The sequence below is a fragment of the Dermacentor variabilis genome, chromosome 5 (genome assembly GCF_050947875.1).
Source record: "Dermacentor variabilis isolate Ectoservices chromosome 5, ASM5094787v1, whole genome shotgun sequence".
Taxonomy (NCBI): Eukaryota; Metazoa; Arthropoda; class Arachnida; order Ixodida; family Ixodidae; genus Dermacentor; species Dermacentor variabilis.
In genome coordinates, this window is record NC_134572.1 from 153,273,996 (window position 1) to 153,295,276 (window position 21,281).

The 21,281-nt window shown below is 46.3% G+C and overlaps 1 protein-coding gene across 1 annotated transcript; it reads right to left on the reverse strand.

Annotated features, from left to right (window-relative positions):
- Positions 1–994: 994 nt before the first annotated feature.
- On the reverse strand, positions 995–19,285 carry LOC142583673 (putative oxidoreductase YkvO). The gene is made up of 3 exons (XM_075694164.1): positions 19,245–19,285; positions 11,442–11,505; positions 995–1,303 (listed from the first exon to the last, which is right to left on the reverse strand). Exons 1-3 carry the CDS (start codon positions 19,283–19,285, stop codon positions 1,115–1,117), a joined length of 294 nt encoding a protein of 97 aa, XP_075550279.1. The 3' UTR covers positions 995–1,114.
- Positions 19,286–21,281: the final 1,996 nt, after the last annotated feature.

Consider the following 21,281-nt stretch of genomic DNA (forward strand, 5'->3'; position numbering starts at 1 on the left):
CTCCCGCCATCCGACGTGACTTTGCGACTTAGAGCTGTTGGGCTCTGCATCGGTACTGCACAAGCATAAGCAATGAAAACACGTATTATGACGTCATTTACGGATAGGAGGCATTGCTTTTCTTGAGTGTTTTGTTGTTTCGACAGTGTCCTTTGTTGATATTACTATGAATTAGTGGAGAAATCTGGTCTAATTAGTATTTCAAGGCGAACCCTGACCAATGTGCCCCAGCCATGTAGTACACCAAGCCATGAAAATTGACCGACCGCAGGTCCTGAGAAAACATGTAATCCCCGAGGAGCCTGTAGCAGTAGCCAGTATGTGTGCAATAAAGTTGTTAGCACATTCCAGTTAAGGCTGGAAATGCAAATACCAGGCTGCGTTGTTAGGGTGCGGTTATATTAATCTTTTTGACAGATTTCTTGCTCCGTAGTATCTTGCGGCTGGGTGTACGTCTCATTTATAACAGGCAAGAAAACGAACTTGCAAAACTGGAGCCATGTACCAAGACGCAGTCAGAGCACATCGCTTCCTGAGGTCTAGCCTTAGTAACTTCTGACAATGATTCAATGATACAGCTGGGATTGCGAAAACAAACGCTACATATATGTAGCGTTTGTAGAGATTCGAACTCTGTAGGCGAGTTAAGTAGGCGTCGAAGAATGTCTGCACTCATGTTGCCTAGGCTTGGTAGAAACGGTAGTAAGCGCTCATTCACCTACTAGGGACAGTGTAGGAAGGGTTAAAGGCGCCGATGAATAATTTTACGAAATACAGATTGCAAGGTTTCAGACTCAGTATTTATTCAACATTCCTCCTATATTCACATTGCAGCGGCGGTCTGAATTCCAACAAGGTGGCCATGGTGTAGTGAGATATCATGTCGCAGTTTCGTTATTCTGCACAAGTCACATGAATATGCATGTTTCAACACACGAAAGCCACAGGAAACCTAGAAAAATGTGCCGCAGAAGGAACATTTCTGGTGCGATCCTCAAGATCTTTATTTTATTCCATACGGTATCTCTGTATTGTTTTGCTTCACGCTGTTGTTTATCAAAGCTTGGAGACCTGGCTTGGGAAAAATCCTCTTGCGTTACTGTAACGCAGTCATCTACTCGTTGTGGCATGAGGTTGGGACCGCTAGACCGGACGTGAGTTTCAGACCTCCATCCACGACCATAGTGATTCCAGTTACAAACGAGGCGTCGTCAGAGGCCAGGAAGGCGATGCAGCTGGCAACCTCCTTTGGTGTTCCCACTCGGCCTAGCGGATGCGCGCGGACTGCCGTCTTCTCCAGGAACTGCGTAATTTAGAAAAGCGGGGAGACAGAGTAATGATTCTATGTAAGAAATAAACCTAAGGAGAGTTACTGAAAACGCACATGAGTTGGTATACAATGTAAGTACCAACGGTTACTTGAAAGCTTCGAAAAAATAGACATTTTCGTAACACCCTAGGCCAGCAAAATAAAGAAACAATAATATATTGATCGAATTGCGCCCGTTATTTCACTCACTGTAATCAGATAGTGCTCGAGCGTGGCCAGCCTAGAGAGCCTACATCGAAGTCTTCCAGTGCCCTCATAAAGCAGCATAGCCATTTATTGCTCCAAGGCCTACTCGATGACTCGCTTAAGCGGCGCTTCGAGTGCTTGTCGAGGCAGACGCGTTTCGAGAAGAGTGAAGTACAAAAACAACTCCCGTACTTAGGTTCAGGCACCAGTTGAAAAACAGCAGATAGTGGAAAATAATTGACTAAAGCAGTTTTCTAGTTAGGGGAGGGAGAACTGTAGAACTATTACTTAGTTATTTGTACTGGAAGCTCATCAACTCGCCATCTTTTGTGTTCACAGCGGAAGGACGCCCAGAAAAGATGCAAACTACAACAAAACTTCTCAAGTTCGGAATTTTAAGTTCGGGACGCTGGACAAACAAACATAGCGCTATTGATGCATTCACGAGTAATTACATAGAAAATTGTGTATGACTTCACCCAAAGAGCGTCACTGAACGAAAAATGTAGCGCTTGGTTACCAAGCCCCTAGCAATAAATCAAGAAATAATGGTGAGCGAGTGGCAGTAATTTTGATTTCATACAGTGCCTAATAGTACATACCACTGTGCCTTAGGGAACACTTCCAACCTTTTATCGCAGTACGGACACTGTAGGAGAGCGCTTTCAGCATTCGGACTAGGCGTAATAAGCTGGAAAGGATAGAAGAACATTCGACATTGTCGTGTATTCTGAAGCTTTGGCTAGACTGTTTTGCCGTTCAAACGTTGATTGTCAGCGAGAAACGCTCGACCCGCAATTAGCAGCGCCGCACAGGCATTGTGTGCTCCCTTGGTAAAGAAGGCAGCGAAGATACGCTGTAGCACGCAATGGATGCGTTGTCACATGGCCGAACATGGCCGTGCCAATGAGAGCACAGTGAAAAGAGCCTATCAGAATGCAAGAAATATTTTTAAGAAAAAGGCGAACAAAGGAAGGCCATATATAAAGAAAGAAAAAGGACAGTGCTTCAGAGTAGGGGGACGCCAGCATGGTTACCGTGGAAGTGTAAACTTCTTTAAAGTGAGTGCCACATCGACAATCCGCAGCAATGTTTTGGACATTTCCACCATTTTTCTACACCTCTGCTGTTCTTTCGGGAATGGTACGAAGCCCTAAGGCATTATACTGTGCCTGACATGTAAGCACCGTAACACAGAACGAAGAAAGGGATGGCACGTGACGCTGATGTATTCTTCCTCTCTCTCTGTTTTTCTTTGCTATGTGGGGAGGGGGATAATTATACCCGATAAAGTTTGTCTTCTAGGGCGCAGCTCTTAGGCGCCCGGCCCTGCGTTGAGCGTCGGCGTCCCTCGGCGTAACCGAGCGAACGAGCACAGCGAAGGATGCAAGAGCGAACGCGCAGCGCGGGAAGAAAGACGGGGATAGCGAAGAAAGCGCGAGGGGCAAAGCGGTGGAGGAGGGTGCAGCGGAACCATGAGGCGGAAAGCGGAGGAGGAGAGTACGACGAAAGTATGAGAAGAAAATCGTAGTGCCGCGCAAGAGAGGCTCTGCGGCGACGAGCCCTACGAGTTGGCGACAGAATAGCAAGCCGTCGTCTGTTCACCCACGACGCCATTGATACGGCATGCGAAGATCGTGTGCAGCGAAACAAAGCGCTGCATGAGCGGACGTATGTCTGCAGTGGCTCCTGTGAACCGCGCCGACGCACTGCCTCTCGCGATCTCCCGATTATCGAGGCAGACGCGCTACAGTTCGCTCCGTTTGCAATGTGCCGCATCAGACAAACGGTCCGCGCCAGCCGCACTGCTGGCAGCGTTCTCTTCCTAATATAAACTGCATATCTGCATAATTATAATAGAAAATATTGACACTCAAACTTCTTACACGCATAGATCTGCGCTGAAATTTAGCATTAATGAGTATCTTAATCGTCGATCAATTCAAAAGAATTGAAATCAAAGGCAAGTGTACGCGCTGCGTGTAAATGAATTTCGCGCAATTTCAGAGTACCGTACGGAGGTTCAAGTCTGCAAAACGAACGGTGCAAGGATAGATGCTCCGATGAGGAGGCCGGCACGTCTAGCAAATATTCGGTTACGCGAAGCCCCAACGCAAGGGGCCGTACATGTCTTGCTGGCCCGTCACTGCGCAGTTTTTGCTGGGACGTCATTGTAAGCGTGCTCGCGTCGTTTTTTCGTATATTCAAATGTTTTGTTTTCTAAATCATTTTCAGTAGCAATACAAGCATCTAGCGCAACTATTGTTGCCAGTTGGTGAGCGGCATGTCATTGCGCCTTCGGAAAGTTCAAATTTCATATTTTGCAAGCTGGTGCAGGCGGCACATTTTATTGATCTAAGCAGCTTAAGCTGAAGTTTCGGGCAAGCATTACACTGAAAACAGTGCTTGGTGCTGTTGAAGCTCCTTCTTTAAGGGGGGGGGGTGCAATTTATCACTGCCAGCATTCTGTACTCCTGAACGTCAGCGAGTGTGGGCTTTATTCAGGAATGACGTACGGCAGGCGACAAAAGGAAGACAAAGTACCTCGAGCGGCCAGTCGCGCGACAGTTTTACGTGCAACTGCGGGCTTCTCTCATGCTCGGAAAAACACTTCTATATAACACGTATTGAGCAACAGAAAGCTGTATCGGGAGTTTTTCATGTTGTTCGTCAATGTTCTCAATGACATTTTAAATCTCACATTTGAGATGATAAATACATAAATAATCAATTAATTTAGCAATTATTCAATGAATTAACACTAATGACCTAACTAGGCGGAATAAGAAATAATCTGAATATCTCCAAGCGACGTCAAACAACATCATCTTGGTTCGGTCCACTACGCGGCATTCGCATATATTTGCTGTTTGGCTCCAGTTAGGTGGGACACCATGTATAATGTTTCTTTCAACATAGAACTTAGTTTCGAGTTTCAACGTTTCTGTTCTGCGCTCTCTTCTCTGTGTTGTGTTTTTGTGCGCTGCCCCCCCCCCCCCTTCCTTCAACATAGCGTTCTTGGTTTTCCACGGCCGGTGTCCTGTAAAAAACTAAATGTGCCAGCAAGAATAAATTTGCATGGTGGTCGAGACAATCTGGTCGGACAACACTGTGTCTCTTATTAACAGCCTTTGTCGAATAGCGTTATAAGCATACCTTGTGAACTGGATTCGATGTTTACCCATGATTCCCAAAGAAAAACGAACTTTCGAAATAGTGGACACTTCAAGAAACTAGGGGCCTTATATGGGTACCATGCGAACAGCGTTTAAATATTGCCAGTGAATTACAAACCTTGCAAAATCATCCTTTAAACAAGTGCTCGAAAGCGTTAGAGGCGTTAAATACTTAAGGAAATATTAATTTTCTCCCCTTATTTCATTGCGCAATACCAGGCACATAGTACTACGTTTGCGCGGTGACATTGGTGAAATAAATGAGGTGCCTTGCTTGCATTTGGCGGACGTAGCGCGCAAGCCTTGTGTGAATGTGGAGCCCAAGTTCGATGTGTTTCAGAGGAAGCTTTCACTTGGGTGCACCTATCTAAAAACATGTAAAAGAAGAATTAGTTTTTCTCGGCAACCACCGCACCAAATTTGACGAGGTTTGTTGTATTTAGAAGAAAATTTAGGTATAATGACTCTCAGTATCGAATTTTTAATTCAGATCGTCAATTTATTATTTAAATTAGCAAAAAGAAAAATTTTCAGAAAACGATACTATCAAGCTAACACGGAAGAACGATATCACAATTCTGTGTATTGCATCTAATAGTAAATCTAAAGCGGACAAAATTGATATGTTACACCTGAATCTAAAAACATTCAGTAATATGGGAAGACTGCTTTTGCACAACCCTCCTACACAGCGTAACAAATTCACGTAATTTACATAGAAAATTCGTCCGCTTTGAATTATCTAATGGATGCCGTTTACAGAACCGCGATATCAGTTCTTGATGCAAAACTATTCATTTATAAACTTCGTGCGTCTATTTCTTCAAACTTGTGAATTCTTTAAAATTCTTTTAACAAAATTCAGGCCCTAAATGGATATCCTGCTTAAGGCATTTACTAGATTTTTACTTTCTCTCTCAAATGCAATAAATTTCACTAAGATCGGTCCAGAGGTTATCTCACAAAAGCGTTTTTGTGTTTTAAATGTACTTGAATAGGCCGCATCGAAGTTAGGCCCGAGCTAAAGCTTCGTCTTAACCGGCTTTACTGTATATAGTCAATCTCTGCAGAGCGTTATAAGCGGGTTTTACGAACATCGTAGAATTGGGACACTCTCCTAGTAGAACTGTGTGTGGAAATGTGATGGGAATTCTTGCACGAATAGGGAGAATGTTATGCGTGGTTTGCGGGGGAAAGGAAATATGTTGAGATGATTCAATTATGACTTTCGCTAAAAATGTCTTAAAAAGAGCATTCCAAAACGGTATACGGCCGTCATCCGCAAGCTATCTCTTTGTTCCGAGACAACTGCACGTTGAACCAAGCCTACATTTCTATAACATGGGTTAAATGTTGCGGGAAATGGGGGACAAATGTTTGAGGTTTCATAATTACCTGCGGCTGTGCAAAAAAAAACTGTCAATTTCGTCCACACTCAATGAATTTCAAGCGATACCAATGCTTAGCGTTGCGTTGATGGTGTTGGAGAAGCCTAGCGTGATAAGGAGTATGCCAGCGCGTTGCACGCATGGCAACTTGATGGCACACGAGATGGCGCCGAAGAAAAATCATGCGGATCCCACGCACTGCACGAATCGATGTAAGCGAAGCTTCCTGTGCAGTTTGCTTACATTGGCGACACTCAGCGGTGACGTTGACGGCGAATGTTTAATGTCTTCGGCATTTAAAGCAATACAAGAGTGGTGATTTCATGGTACACGTTACCTTGCGTGCAACTGCTGTGTGACTGCGTGTTAGACAGGAACACACAGCGAGGCGGGTTAGCCTGAGCCTCCTTGTGCGCCATTGCTCATATGCTTCGAGAAGGTTAGCATTGTCATTGCCTCGCTTGGTACGTCGCATGGTGGTAGAGGTGTCAAACATTGTCTGAATTATTGGGCTGCATGTGGCGACGGCCACAATCGGATAGTGATGTACGTCGTAGTGGCGCACACCGGTTTATTTTGACCCCCTGGGCATTTTTTTATCGTGCAACTAAATCTGAATACACGAGCGTTATTGTGTTTCCGCCCGGAAGAAATGCGGCTGGCGCTCTCGGGATCGCACCCTTGACTTCGAGCAGCGCAACCGCCACAAGGCTACCTTGCAGGGCATAGAAGTGCTCAGTTGACGTGCGGCCGCCTCCGAAATGTCGCCTAGACGCTACGGGGCTTTAAAGCGGCTTCGCGTCTGCACGTGTTGCCTCACGTGCGCGCTCGAGAAATTTGCGCGGCGTTTATTTTTCAGAAACAGCAGAAACATACGATACAGCATCTTGAACTTAAGTTTGTCCAGTTCGTCCGCAACCGGCTGCGGTGTCTTAAATATCGTTTCCCTATCTTCTTAAGTTTTCTTCTCCCTCGCCCGCGCTCCATGGTCCCCCTCCCCCTTTATCAGCCATCTGTGCGAGCTGCCAGGAGCGAAGAGTTGCAAGGGTTTTAATCACTTGGTTCGTTTCTTTCTTCACATCCTTTCCCTACCTCCCCTATACCATTTGATCGGCCTCCCCTCTGGACTGTTGCGTGATTATTACCACGGTATTCACTGTAGTTTCTGCAATGCTTACTTCAAGAACTTAGTGGCGCAAACCACCATCCCATTTCAAAGAGAACGCGTATGGCATTCATGCTGCCTTTGTGTGGTGTCATGGATAATTGCAGCTGCGGGGAGCCTATTGTGGCGACTCTCAGGTAAGCCAAATTACAGCCACTCTAGCCCAGGTACTCCAGGGGGTATTGTGACGACCGTCGATGGAAACGTGTCAACGAGTTTCTCGCATCACCTTTCCTCTCTGCTACGCTCCAGCTGTGTATATGCTCACTCTGAACCATCACCGAAGCGGCGTGCAAGAGCAATGGAAACAGTCGAAGGAAGAGGCAAAGAAAGCTTCGCTTTAGAGCCACCGGCGTTAGAAAGCTTCCAAACATAAGCTTGTATAAATTTCGCTTGGAGTTCACGACGATGTGGTATGCACATAGATTTTTGGCAGGAACGCTGACACGTGTGCGCACAACGCCCTTTCGCGAAGTGGCAAGCAGAACGCTGCCCCGTCTCCGGCAGAGCCAAGTGAGCGTGGCACTTGGCTTCGTCGCTGTTGGAGCCAAACACACTTCACGTATCTGGAGACCCCCTTGTAATTTTTTACGTGTGGTAACATCGTTTCCTTGCCTTCTTAAGTCTTCTTTTCCCTCTTGCCACGCCTTCGTCGTCGATAGAAGGAAAGCAAAGCAACGGCGACGCCATCGGCGACGGCGCCTCATGCGACTGTGCCTTTGCTATCGAAATAATAGTTACAGAACTTTCGCTGTTTCATTATCATTACTTACATGATGTGCCTTCGATGTCTTCATCCCTTTTAATTCTATTTTGTGGTAAAAGTTGGCAAGTTATCGTTGATATGCAGGCACATTTCAAATCGTGAGGGTAAGGTACAGTGTTTAAGATTAAAAAGAAAAATCTTATTCAAGCACCGTAGAGCTTTATACACGCGTTTTACGAACGGTGTAGAATTTCGCTTTCTGTTCCAGGAGGAGCTATTACAGCCGCCGATTTCTAATTTGGCGGGAACGTCAGCAACGTTGTAGCCAACTTGTATGACGTGAACTATGTGTGAGTTCAATACCGCCTAGGTATAAGCTTGCTGGAACAAGCGCGTGAAAGTAAATTATGGGCGCATGAGAAAATGCACGGCCGATCCAGTTTACGTGTACACGAAGTGTGGGCACATTAGAGGCAATGGTAGCGAAAGTTTATTTGGGGCCTAATTATGCGTCTTGCAAATATACAGAGACCGCCCGTTTTCTGCCCATTTTCAGGCATCATACGAAGCCAGTATAGTGTTCTTGCTGGTCTCGCCGGAGAAATCAGAGCGGCACCAATTACAGAATTAGTGGAAATATGGGTGCACGCTGTATCTGATGTTCTGGCAATTTTCAATGTGTGCATGCGAGTTAAGCACAACGGCAAACGTCTTTAAACGTGTGGTTTCGCTTCGAGCCAGTGATATTGTTTTTTGAATTGCCTGTAACAAAACGGCTTCGCCGAAAGTTGGGCTAGGATGCTGCAATGTCCCACAAGGGTACTCTGTCTTTCTTTATTCATCTTTGGTATATAGACAACTTAAAACAGCAACAAAAAGTAAAACAATTACAGGACTAATTCTATAAAACAAAACGTACCATGTTGACGACAGTGCGTTTGTCCTGCGCATATTTTTCATTCCTATTACTCTGTTTGAGTGGCGCTGCATGGCACAGTTTAGCCCCGCTTGCTAGCGTCACTGCAGATTGCACATAATAGATAAATGTGCTCCTGCCTGATGTGAATGAGCGTGGGGCACAACTTCAAGAAGGGCAGCGGATTGGGCGAGTTGGTGTTCCATGGTAACAATAAAATTCAACAAGCGCTAGACGACAGGACCAGAAAGAGGTGGAGACAAACATGGCGCTGAACTAACAACTGATTTATTTGAAGTAAGAAGTCTATATTTATACGTACAAAACTGTACGTATACAGTAGTGACACGCTGTGGCCAGTAGTAACAGCCCTAAAGTGCGCAGCAATAGATTTCGATTGCTGGTGGATTACTTGTGTGATAGCCGTTTGCGCGTCGTGCAATCCGACAAAGAAGGCTACTTTGTTGTACTTTCTGAGAAACAGTTTTCAAACAAGGCGCTTGAGGCAATAGGCGAACATTTTAAAGTGACTAGTAAGGAACCGCTAAACAATAAGAAGGAAGCCGTTTCATTATTGAAAGGCATGGGGCTTCTAAGTTTGGCAAATAATATAAATGATGCAGACCGCTCTTCGCTTGAAATTTTCTTCTCGCCAAAAACACATAAGCCCTGCGTTCCTTTTCGAGCAATAGTCTCTGAACGCCAAGCTTGGCAATTAGTGGTATCATCTTACCTAAATAAGCAGCTGTCAGCACTTTCCGTGGCTGACCCGTTTGTTGTGCCTAACTCGGAGGCAGTTGTAAAGTTTCACTTGAAGGAGAACCCGGCTTCGTGCTATGGTTTTAGCATAGATGTGGTCGATTTATTCTGTTCTCTTCCCCATAATCAACTTCTGCAATGTGTTCAGAATTGCATCTCAGACCAAAACGATGAGTGCGCATTCCAAAGTAATTGTGGCATTTCGAGTGGGTCTTTCATGGAACTTTTAGCCTTTCATTTACAGAATACCTATGTAATGTGGCAAAATAATGTTTTCAAGCAAAAGTCAGGTGCCAAAATTGCCCCAATACTTAGCAACATTTTTCTAAGTTGTGTTGACAGGAAAGTAGAGAAGGACTTAAATGGAAGGTATATTCGAATTTTTCGATACGTGGATGATTTCCTAATTTTAGTTAGGTCTAAGGGGGCTGAATGTGTGCGTGACTTACTCGATGTTTGTTCTAAGCATGGGTCTGGACTGAGCTTCGCACATGAGATCCCACAGAGGAACGTCCTGCAGTTCTTAGATCTGAATTTGACCTTTTTGTCTAACCATGTATGCTGGCGATACGCTCCCAGGAGCGAAAAACCTCTTGTAAACTACACGTCTTGTCACTCTAAGCTTGTTAAATTCGGAATTATAACAGGATGTATTGGTATGGCTGTCAAAAAATCGTGTACTCATCAAATGTCCAGTAGCCTGATGGTCCAAGGCCAGAGATGCAGAGCGGCCGGTTTTCCAGATTCTGTAATTGTGGCTGGTGCTAATAAGATTAGAAAAGCGCTGAAATGTTCGGTACAGCCCAAAGAAGATGTTGCGGGAAAAAAAGTTGTTGTCATGCCTTATGAGCACGCGTTGTCACATCGTTTTAAGAGAGTAGGGGCCAAGTATGGTGTGAGGGTCGTTTTTTCTGCTCCGATGAAGCTGGGTAAATTAGGGGCAGTAGTTCAGAGGAAGCAGGAAGGCTTTAAACGGAGTGCTGCATGCAAGGTAAATCATGTCAATAAGTGCATCAGTTGCAAGAAGTGCGCTGTCTACGAAATTCCTTTACCTTGTGGTCGAACTTACATAGGCCAGACAGGCCATTGCATCAATATTAGACTAATGGAGCATGCTAATTCATTGGACAAAAAGGACACTACCTGGCAAAGCATTGCAGTATTTGTAAATGCGTACCTCTCTTTGACGATACAAAATTGTTATTTTTTCATAGTGACAAGACTACCAGAGAAGTCGCTGAAGCATTCGATATCATGAGAAAATCTAATAGTTGCGGTAGCAAAACATCTTTATTCTTGACAGCGAAAGAAATGGCATTTCTGCATACAGGGTAGCCTGCAAGGCAGATACATCGCGTGCTTATGTTGGCTGTCCGGAGTTTGTATCTGATCATCGATGTATGACCGGGCGCATGCGTGCCCAGTTTTGTACGTGTATATATATAGACTTCTTACTTCAAATAAATCAGTTGTTAGTTCAGCGCCGTGTTTGTCTCCTCCTCTTTCTGGTCCAGTCGTCTAGCGCTGTTTGAATTTTATTGTTACAACTTCAAGACCATACATGTAGAGGCTTGAACAAGGATCGTCAGCGTAGGATCCCGATTAAGTGCGTTACGAAAACCTAACCACCTACAATTTACTAGGGATAGGTACTATTCGCACGCTACGTGACATACCCCTCCGGCGTTAGGGTATGATCCACAAGTTGAAAGAAACGAAACAGAAAAAAGAGATAACGTCTCTTTGACTAGCGTGTGTCCCTTTCTACTTATTAATAGCCGCTATATAAATAAAGCAAGCGTAGATAACACAAACCTCTTTTCGTTCCTCCAGGTTGTCTCCAGGTTGCGTCCAAAAGGATGTATTGATGACTCCGGGGCTGCCAAAAATGTGGACATATGCTTGTGAATTCCTTTCCAGTCGCGCGTAGTGTTAAATAATTTTGATTGTTGTAGACGCAAGTCGGGATACTGTTACACAAATTTAGTTTCGCATATAAATAAATTGTAAAATAAGCTACTGTTTGCCTTGCTAACGAGAGAGAGTTGCACCGATGTAAATTTTATTTTGGCAGTTTCCTCGTGGCTTCCCTTCACACATTTTTAGGTGCTATTCAAATTTCTGTTTATTTTCACGTTTGCGACATCCCACTTTAAATCGGCTAGTCTTGTAGAGCAAGGATCGAATTCACAAAGCTTTCCGACCGTAAATGATGTCTGCGATTGGGCGGCCCCCTTCGCTAACATGTCCATCTTCACGACTGGCTGTTGTTTGCTCTTAAGAACAATTCTAGCATAAGATAGTTTTGTGAATGCGGGCTCAAGTATTTTCTATTTCACGCTGTTACACCACCTAGACAACTACACTTCATAATTTTAATCTGAACTGCAATATCGGCTACGCCTGTACCCTGTCTAACCTATAAAACGCCCTACTGTCAAGGCCAAGGCTGCATAGCTTCTTGCGCGGTCGCTTGTCGCTCAGCTTCTTTCTCTTTTGCACCACATGTCTGTACTGGCAGAATGCGCTAATTCTAATCTTTCTTTTTGGAGGTCATAAGTGCCCCGCGGACCTTGCCCTCCGATTGCCTGGTAGATGCGTCGCAAAGAATCTTTTGTTTTCTGTTTTTTTGTGTGCTTGGAAATTTCCTCCAGCTCACCTTTGTTAACTCTGGCTTATGGATAAATGTACTCTTGGACAGCATCCATAGTCTGACTAAAAACCACTGCAATATTTGCGACGCTATTTATTGCCTTAACTTCTGGATAAATATTTGCAATCCTGTCATCCCACTTCAGCCGTTCATTGTCCAATACTTTCTTTCGAGTATTCATATCTAGATTTTCTGCACACGTGCCAACTAGTGCCTCAAGCGGCCCCGGCACGAAACTACCTCATTTTCAATGGAACGAGCGGCTTTTTCGCGAATAACAAAAGCTGCATGTCGATTATTGAAAAAGGCAGGTGACGCACATGTTCTGGAAGACAATCCACACGAGCCAAACGCCGTGATCACTATCTGGCAAGTAAGGATTTTCTGCCCAGAGTGGTTAAAGATTCAGCGATGGAAGCCTATGGAAACGACGAAAATTTGCACTCGATTTTTGAGGCAGGAACAATGCCTGTTATAAAACTACGGCGTTTATCGTTATACCCAGTGCAGCGTATGTAGTCCGGAGACTCAGCTTTCGATTGATGCATATCTCGACTCTCCACACATGGCGTAACATTGTTCCCAAAAGCGATTTTCGACACACACTCGTGAAAGTTCACGGGGTATCTATAAAAGCCGAGCGAATCACTTGCGGAAACATGGGAAGCCGTGGCCGAGTCATTTAATCACTCGCGCCCATTGTTCAGCGTCGCGCTGCGTGTTTGCTTTTTTTAACGCTACGTAGGACCGAGTTCGATGGTCTTCCACCAGATGGCCGAAACACAAAAGTGATTATTTGGTTTCAATTTTCGCGTTTGTAGGAGGGCTCCTCAAATGTTATATGTTCTATTTTTGCTTCCTAAAACGTAGGAATCGGTAGGTTATTTGTTAAGTCATCGCTTTTATTACGAGATTTTCTTCCTTAGAGAGCAAAACAACAAGCATGCGCATAACTTCGTGTTGCGTCAAAAAAATACTATCGTGCCTTGTAGCATGAACATAATCAGGAATTCTGGACATTGCGCCTTTATCATTCTGTGGAACTTCACGTCAACTGAATGGGCAAAATTAAAAAAAATATTTCTATATAATAGCCGAGTATCAAAAAGTTTCAACTGTCGGCGCCAAGAGACTAGCCTTCTGTAACAGCATGTGCATTTATGGCACTTAGTCGGAACATTGGTGGCTCGTTAAAGCTGTGTTTTTGTTGGGGATGGGCGATTATGTCACACGACAGGAGCAAATGGTCTTGCACCGTCTCAGCACAGGGCATATTCACTTGAACATGCGCGAAATTGCAACCACTAAGCGATTTATTACAGCCGGAGTTTTGAACGGTAATTTCAGAGCGAATGCCATTCAGTCTGTTTGCACGCGTATGTTTTTGTGAAGCAACAGAGAATGAGAGGGAGTGTATATGGGTGTGCACACCTAGAGCGTCGGTGCGTGTGTACTAGTACTTGTGTGTGCGTGCGTCTTTCTCTCTCATTATTCGAATATGGATGCGCACAAGGTCGTGTATACGCGCGCACGAGCATACGCGTGTTTGTGCGTGTGCAGTTCCGTGTGCGCGCGTGTGTGCATGCGTGGGAGCGTGTAAATGAGCATGTGTCATATCTTTGTGTTTGTGTGAGTGTGTGCGAATATGCATGTGCCTGAGCGCGCGCGCCTGTGTGTAAGCGAGTTAGCGAGAATTTCCCCGCTTACGCCTGGTCTTGCGGATGAATGGGGTTAACGTATATTTAAACCCATATTTAAATCTGCGAGAAAAGAACGAATGACATTGCATTTATAGCATTATCTCTCTCTAAAAGCGAAATGAATGGAAAAGAGAAGAAAACGCAGTTCCTTTCCGCTCTGTGCAGAAGTATGACCAGCGAAGCTGTGTGTGTGTGTCCCTGAATGGCGAACTGCCCCTTCGCCCCGGGTTCACCGGGCATTGCACTATCTTCGGGATCGGCCCACGTATGGGGAGTGCTTTACGCCTGCGTCATGTCCGCCGCGGGTCGGCCCGGTATTGTACTATCTTGGGGATTATGTTCTACACGTGGACACGATAGTGGGGAAAGTAGCCCTTAAAAGGAAGCTTTAGCTCGAGTGCTCGTATGTAAATACATGCAAAAGGAGAATTCGTTATTCTCGGCAACCACTGCACCAAATTTGACGAGGTTTGCTGCACTTAAATGAAAAACTTAAAATCTAGTGACAGTTTCTTTCAAATTCTTTATTTAGGTCATCATTTGTTTATTTCAAGTTGGCAAAAATCGCAAGTTTTCAGAAACCAAAACCGTCAAGCTTACAACTGTGTCTTTCGGCGAAAAAGAAATGATATTACAATTCTATGCATTGCATCTAACAGCACATTTAAAGCTGACAAAATTAATATATTGCACATGAATATCAGAAAAATTAGTAATATGGAAATACAGCTTTGGCAGAACCCTCGTACACAACGTAACGAATTACGCAAGATATGAATCGACATATCGAATTTGTCCGCTTTGAAATATCTAATGGATGCTGTTTACAGAACCGCGATATCAGTTCTTCATACGGAGTTCTTAATTTGGAAACTTCGTGCTTCTATTTTTTCGCACTTCCGAATTTCTGAAAATTGTTTTACCAAGGTACAGGCCCTAAATACAAATTCTGCCTTTAATAGTCACTAGAATTTACTCTCCTTTTTCGAGTCCAGCAAACTTCATTACAATCGGTAAGGGGTTATCTCAGAAAATCGTTTCTGCAGTTTTACATCTGCTTGAATTGGCCGCGTCGGAGTTGCCCCTGAGCTAAAGCTTCCTCTTTACGGAATCGCTGTTAAAAAAAAAAAGAGAATGAAAAAAGAATGCCTCAGCCGCCATTGCTGCCGCCCAAGATTTCGTCACGATGGCACCGTCAGCATCGGCAAGGCTCCGTGAGCAGCTACCAAGCTGTTCCTTTTCGTTATCTTCCTTCCCTCGGCGGCAGCGCATTGCCTTCAAGCCAGGGACGCGCAAAATTTGCAACCGCATTGAGTCATGCATCGCCTCTGCGAGCAAGCAAGCTTTCGGCAGCACACGTTTACTGCTACATTGACACTAAAACCATAGAGAAAGAAATTCAATCGGAGGGGACATTCGGCAAAAACTGGCAACAGGAAACGCGTCACGCCTTGTGTCAACTCCATGCGTTAGTTGACGCGAGCATCGAAAAAGAAAGGTGATAGGAAGTTACAGACGTTTTACTTATTGTCATTCTTTCCCATAAAAAGACAAAGGTTTTGCGTATATTTGAGCTTACACTTCGCGACTTATTTTTCTTGCTTCACCTAGCAACAAGCTAGCAGCACGTCCGACGCACCATATGCATGCGTTATTCGCCAGACGCTCCGTCCGACATTATTCGTCGGACGGAGCGAGCGAGACCAGGCCTATAGAAACAGCGGCGGACGCGGTCGTACGTGCGGGTTGCCCCAAGATGTCCTGCAGTGGGTGCGTCATGCATCTCAAAGAGCACAGTCTGCCGTAGATGTTTTCGCACGACAAGCAAACGATCAGATCCGTCAGGGAGGAAGTTCCATCGGTACAGAATGCCGCCCTGAAGGACATATCGGCGAACGGATGCGTCGGTAGGTGCAGAGCGCTCGATTGTCTCGGTACTGCGATACCGATAGGTCTCGGTACTGCTCATCGGCGATGTTAACGAAGGCAGACACAGAAGAAACGCTGTTGGCGGTACTATTATCGGCGTCTTCAGGCTCGTCTACCGGGTAGCGAGACAGCCTATCAGCGTCCTTGTGTAGTCGGCCAGATTTGTAGGTGACAGTATACGAATATTCTTGGAGGCGTAAGGCCCAGCTACCAAGTCTTCCTGCAGGATCTTTCAGTGAGCATAACCAGGAAAGCGCGTGATGGTCTATGACAACAGAAAAAGGTCGGCCATATAAGTATGGGCGGAACTTCGCAACCGCCCAAACTAGGGCCACACATTCACGCTCAGTGATGGAATAGTTGCGCTCCTCGGGCGAGAGGAGCCTGCTGGCGTAAGTGATAACACGGTCGTGGCCGCGCTGGCGTTGTGCCAGTACTGCGCCAATTCCGTGACCGCTGGCATCAGTACAGAATTCGGTAGGTGCAGAAGGGTCGAAATGGGAAAGAACGTGAAGCATTGTGAGAAGGTCGATAACATGCGAGAATGCAGAGGCCTCGTTATCGCCCCATGGGAAAGGGGCGTCTTTTTTCAAAAGCTCGGTTAGTGCTCGTGCTATGGCCGCGAAATTTTTCACGAAACGGCTGAAGTACGAACAAAGGCCGATGAAGCTGCCCACATCCTTGACACACTTCGGAACTGGGAAGTGTGTAACAGCATGAATCTTGCCTGGGTCCGGTTGCACTCCGTTCGCGTCAACGAGATGCCTAAGGACAGTAGCCTGGCGACGGCCGAAATGGCACTTCGATGCGTGGCGTTGCAGACCGGCTCGACGAAAAACCTCTAGGACTGCTCAGAGGCGGTCGAGGTGCGTAGCGAATGTTGGGGAGAATACTATAAGGTCGTCCAAGTAGCACAGACACGTGGATCATTTGATAGAGTGAAGAAGGGAGTCCATCATGAGTTCGAAAGTGGCAGGAGCGTTACATAGAACAAACAGCATCACTCTGAATTCATAAAGACCTTCTGGTGTTACAAAAGCAGTCTTCTCGCGGTCGATATCGTCCACGGCAATCTGCCAGTAGCAGGAGCGAAGGTGAGTAGAGGAGAAGTAGCGAGCACCGTGGAGGCAGTCAAGGGCGTCATCAATGCGAGGTAGGGGATACACGTCCCTTTTGGTAACCCTGTTAAGGTGCCGATAATCCACGCGAATAGCCATGAGCCATCCTTCTTTTTTACCAGTGCAAGAGGTGACGCTCTTGGACTACATGATGGCTCAATGAGGTTCTTGTCAAGCATTTTGCGAACTTCTGCGTGAATAACTTGACACTCAGCCGGTGACACTCGATACGGGCGGCGATTAATAGGAGGGGCATCGCCGGTATTAATGCGATGCTTAACAGCAGTAGTTTGGGCCAAAGGAAAATCGTTAAAGTGGAAAATATCGTGGTAGGAAAACAGAACGCGGTAGACCTCACGAGCGTGCTCGGAAGGCATGTCGGGCGCAATCATTTTCTGTAAGTCGACGATGGTACAAGTTGCCAAGTGCGATGGTAGAGGAGGATCAGCTAAATTGTTGTCTACTGCAACAGATGCTACTGAGTGATCCTCAAATGAGCAAAGCTGGTCCAGAGACATCGCGCGGGGCCACACTTGTGTCGTTCAAGCCAAATTTGACCACTGGCAGGCAGACGCAATTCGCCGTAATAGATAAAACTTTATGAGGTACTGTGATCCCGCGTGTAAGTAGGACGTCTTGCATAGGAGCCGCGATATAGTGGCCGTCGGGCACTAGTGGGGATGACACTAACTCGACGTAAGTCAGTGCCGAAGGTGGCAAGCGAACGAAGTCGCCGGAACTGAGGCGGCTGGGGTGTGGTTCAGCGGTATCGAGAACGGACAGGTCAAGGCGGAGAGTACTGACGGAACAATCGATGAGCGCAGAATGTGCGGAGAGGAAGTCTAAGCCGAGGCTGATGTCGTGGGGACAGTGGGCGATGACTGTAAATGGCACGATAGTGGAGCGATCGGCGAAGGAGACGCGGGCGGCACACATGCCAATTATGGGGGCGGTTCCGCCGTCGGCGACATGGACAACAGGTGTCGTGGCGGGCATGATTATTTCCTTGAGGCGGTTGCGAAGGTCAGCGCTCATTACAAATGCGCCCCAGTGTCTATAAGAGCAGATATAGAAACACTTGCACGTCGGCTTGCACGTCAAGAAGATTCAGATGAGTGGGAAGCGTCAGTAGAGAATTGGGCGGCGTAGGTAGCAATGCAGCGTCACCACGAGGCGCCGCATCGTCTAGTTTTCCGGCTGGGAGCGACGTCCGAAGGGAGTCAACGAAAAGGAGCGACGGGGCTGGGGAGAGCGAAATTGTCGTCGTTGGAGCGAAGACGAACGAGAATAGGGGCGGTTCGGTGCAGGAGAATCAGTGGCGGCATTATCGGAGCGTGCGACATAGGGACGAGAAGGGCCACCTGAGGGGCGTGAGTAGTCAGTATAAATCGACCGGGTCACAGAGCTGCAGCTACTGCCACAGTGCCGAGAAATGTGCCCGATTAAACGGCAGTGAAAACAAATGGGCTTGTCGTCAGCAGTGCGCCGTTCATATGGGTTGCGAAAACGTGGTCGGTAATAAGATGCGGGCTGGGCGGAATCGATGAAGCCGGTTGGGTATCAGGTCGATGGGCCGAGCAGATGGTGTGAAGACCCAAGTTTTCGAACTGCTGGCGGACAACTGCGTGGATCAGGGAAACCGTGACTGCAGGTGCGCTGGTGGGGCAGGAGTGGAAGGCAGCGGGATAGGCGGCCTCGAGCTCACGCCGGGCGATCCTGGTAACATCGCCAGTGTTGTTGGGAGGCGAAGCTTCGGCACAGGAAGATGTTGCTGGGGTGTTGGGCAGACGGGCAGACTGCTGGTCAATCGTCGACTTTTAGCGAGTTCCAGGCGGCGGCACTCTTCTATAACTGCATCCACCATCGCCACGTTGTTGAAAGCGAGCAAGTTGAAGGCGTCATCCGCAATCGCTTTCAGGATGTGGTAGGTCTTGTCTGACTCAGTCATGTGTACGTCAACTTTGCGGCACAGAGACAAGACGTCCTGAATGTACGTGACGTGGGGCACTGTTGACGTCTGCACGCGACCGGATAACGCCTTCTGCGTGGCAAGTTGATGACCATGTGGGTTGCCGAACAAGTCTCGGATCTGCTTTAGCGAATCCCAGATGGTGAGCTCGTCTTCGTGCGCCCGAAACCAAACTCGAGGTGTGCCACCGAGCTAAAAGACTACGTTGGATAGAATTATAGTAGGCTCCCACCGGTTATTGCGGCTGACCTGTTCATCAAGGCTGATCCAATCGTCGACGTCTTCCCCATCTTTGCCCGAGAATAAGCCAAAATAACGGGGAGCGGGAAGAGTGATGTAGGTCGTCGAAGTGGCAGCAGGTGTCGGAGGCGGCTGAGTGAAGTTGTCATCGCCGGAAGCCATGAAGGAAGGCTCGACGTACCGTCCACTGCGAAGCTCCGTGACGAGATACAGAGAGCGTCCACCTCCACCAGATATGTTGCGTAGGAAGACGCAGACGAAAAGCTCTATATAAGTATATTTACAAGGGAATACGCCACACTTGGCCAAGAGGCAACAGGCAGCGCTAGCCTCCGATCGTCATCGTCGTCTTCTCACTGCTCGCCTCTTCATCATTGTAAACACTGTTCCGTAGCAATATCAATTACTGAAAATCTAATCAACGTAGCTTTGTTGATGACCCACGCAACTTCTTAGCTTACTCCGCATCCAGACGTTCCCATTCTGAACACTGGATTGATAAAATGATGTCACCAATACTTCTATTGGCTTAATAGTATTTTTTGGGGGCAGTTAAAAGCAGCCGGATCACAGCCGGATCACAGCGGGTGCTGTAGACTTCTTATAAAGCAAGTGTGAAAGCTTCGACAGGTTCTCGCGGAACAAATGAGCTTCATGAGCTTAAGCACATGTGCCCAACCGTGCACTTCTGCCTTTATAACCGCTTCTTCTACATTATACAAGAAGCACCTGAGCGGTACCATATATCCCACAAGGTGTGCGGAAACATTGTGTGCGCTCCTGATCAGATTTGTGAGCGTTGGTGGCATCAGGCTCGGTTTCCTGGCATCATCAGGAATAAAAACTGCTGCCTCGGGGAAAGCACTGAATGCATTTTCCGTACGTATAACATACAGATAAGCACAGACATGTACGTTAGAACGAAATGTATTGAAGTATAACGATGAGGGTTTTGCTGCACGTATTTTCGCTGTCCAATGTTAAGATCTAAAGAAAAAAATACAGTGAGTTTGAGACAATTATAGCTGAGATGCAATATGAGCTACGACACAGTACCCGTGGTGGAACTGGCCCCTCGACTAGAGGGCTACATTGACTAGTATGCTGGTTTATTAAATTTCAGTAATTGAAAAGTGCTTAGCTCTTGAATTTTTGGTATGTCGACACCACTATGCTGTCTTGGGGGCTCTTTTTACCACGAGCACTACGTTTCAGCTAATATTCAATGCAACTGTACACTATTTTGGGGGAAGGAGGGTTAGATTTTTTTGCGTCTAACTATTACTACAAAGTTATAGGTTAGCTGAAGAGGTGCCTGCATGTGTTTCTAACATCCAGTATGTTGTCAAGAATTAAATAGCGAAAGAGCGTTATCGTATCAGATTGCGCGTGTGAAGCGAATACTGGCGTACATTCTCCATCGTATTTGAGTACCCGAGATTGCGTTACAATGTATGCACATTCCAATCCGATGAACCAATGGCTTGATCCGTAGATCAGATTCAGAGAAAGGACTACTTTGCGCGCGGCCATCGTTGTGCTTTGAGTGTTTTCCAGCGCAAGATCCCCTGACAATGAGTTATACTCGTGATTCATTCTTTTGCAAATGTTTTTTTCTTCACATCACCACAACGTGACAGTTTATAGGTGGTAGCGTAATGGTTAGCGTGCCCATCATGTCCGAGACGTCCGAGGGACGTTTCTACGGTATAAGAGCACCCCCCCCCCCCCCCCTAAAGAAACACAAAAGTAAGCTTGCGAATAGGGGCATCATAAGATCGAGCACTACGGCGCTTGTTGATCTTGTTCAGGATGACGTCCGCGTTCCATTCAATGTTTATTTCTGAGAAAATGAGCTGAAGTTACGTTTATTTGCATTAGAATGGCGGTCGTAATGAGACAAAAATTGAACATATTTCATTAAAGGGTGCCTGAGTACTCTGTGTAGATTACATATGACAATGATAGCAAGAATACAACATTATTGCAGAGTATAATTCGAAAACAAGTTCACTTATTATTGCAGTGTAGTAAAAAGGGAATACC

What these genes read in the sequence shown, in the direction of transcription:
- LOC142583673 (XM_075694164.1), bottom strand. Translation starts at nt 19,285, where the DNA reads ATGGGGAAGACGTCGACGATTGGATCAGCCTTGATGAACAG. An exon ending in GGATCAGCCTTGATGAACAG is followed by an intron (nt 11,506 to 19,244) that starts GTCAGCCGCAAT and finishes CATTTTTGGCAG; the next exon opens with CCCCGGAGTCATCAATACAT. An exon ending in ACCTGGAGGAACGAAAAGAG is followed by an intron (nt 1,304 to 11,441) that starts GTTTGTGTTATC and finishes TAAATTACGCAG; the next exon opens with TTCCTGGAGAAGACGGCAGT.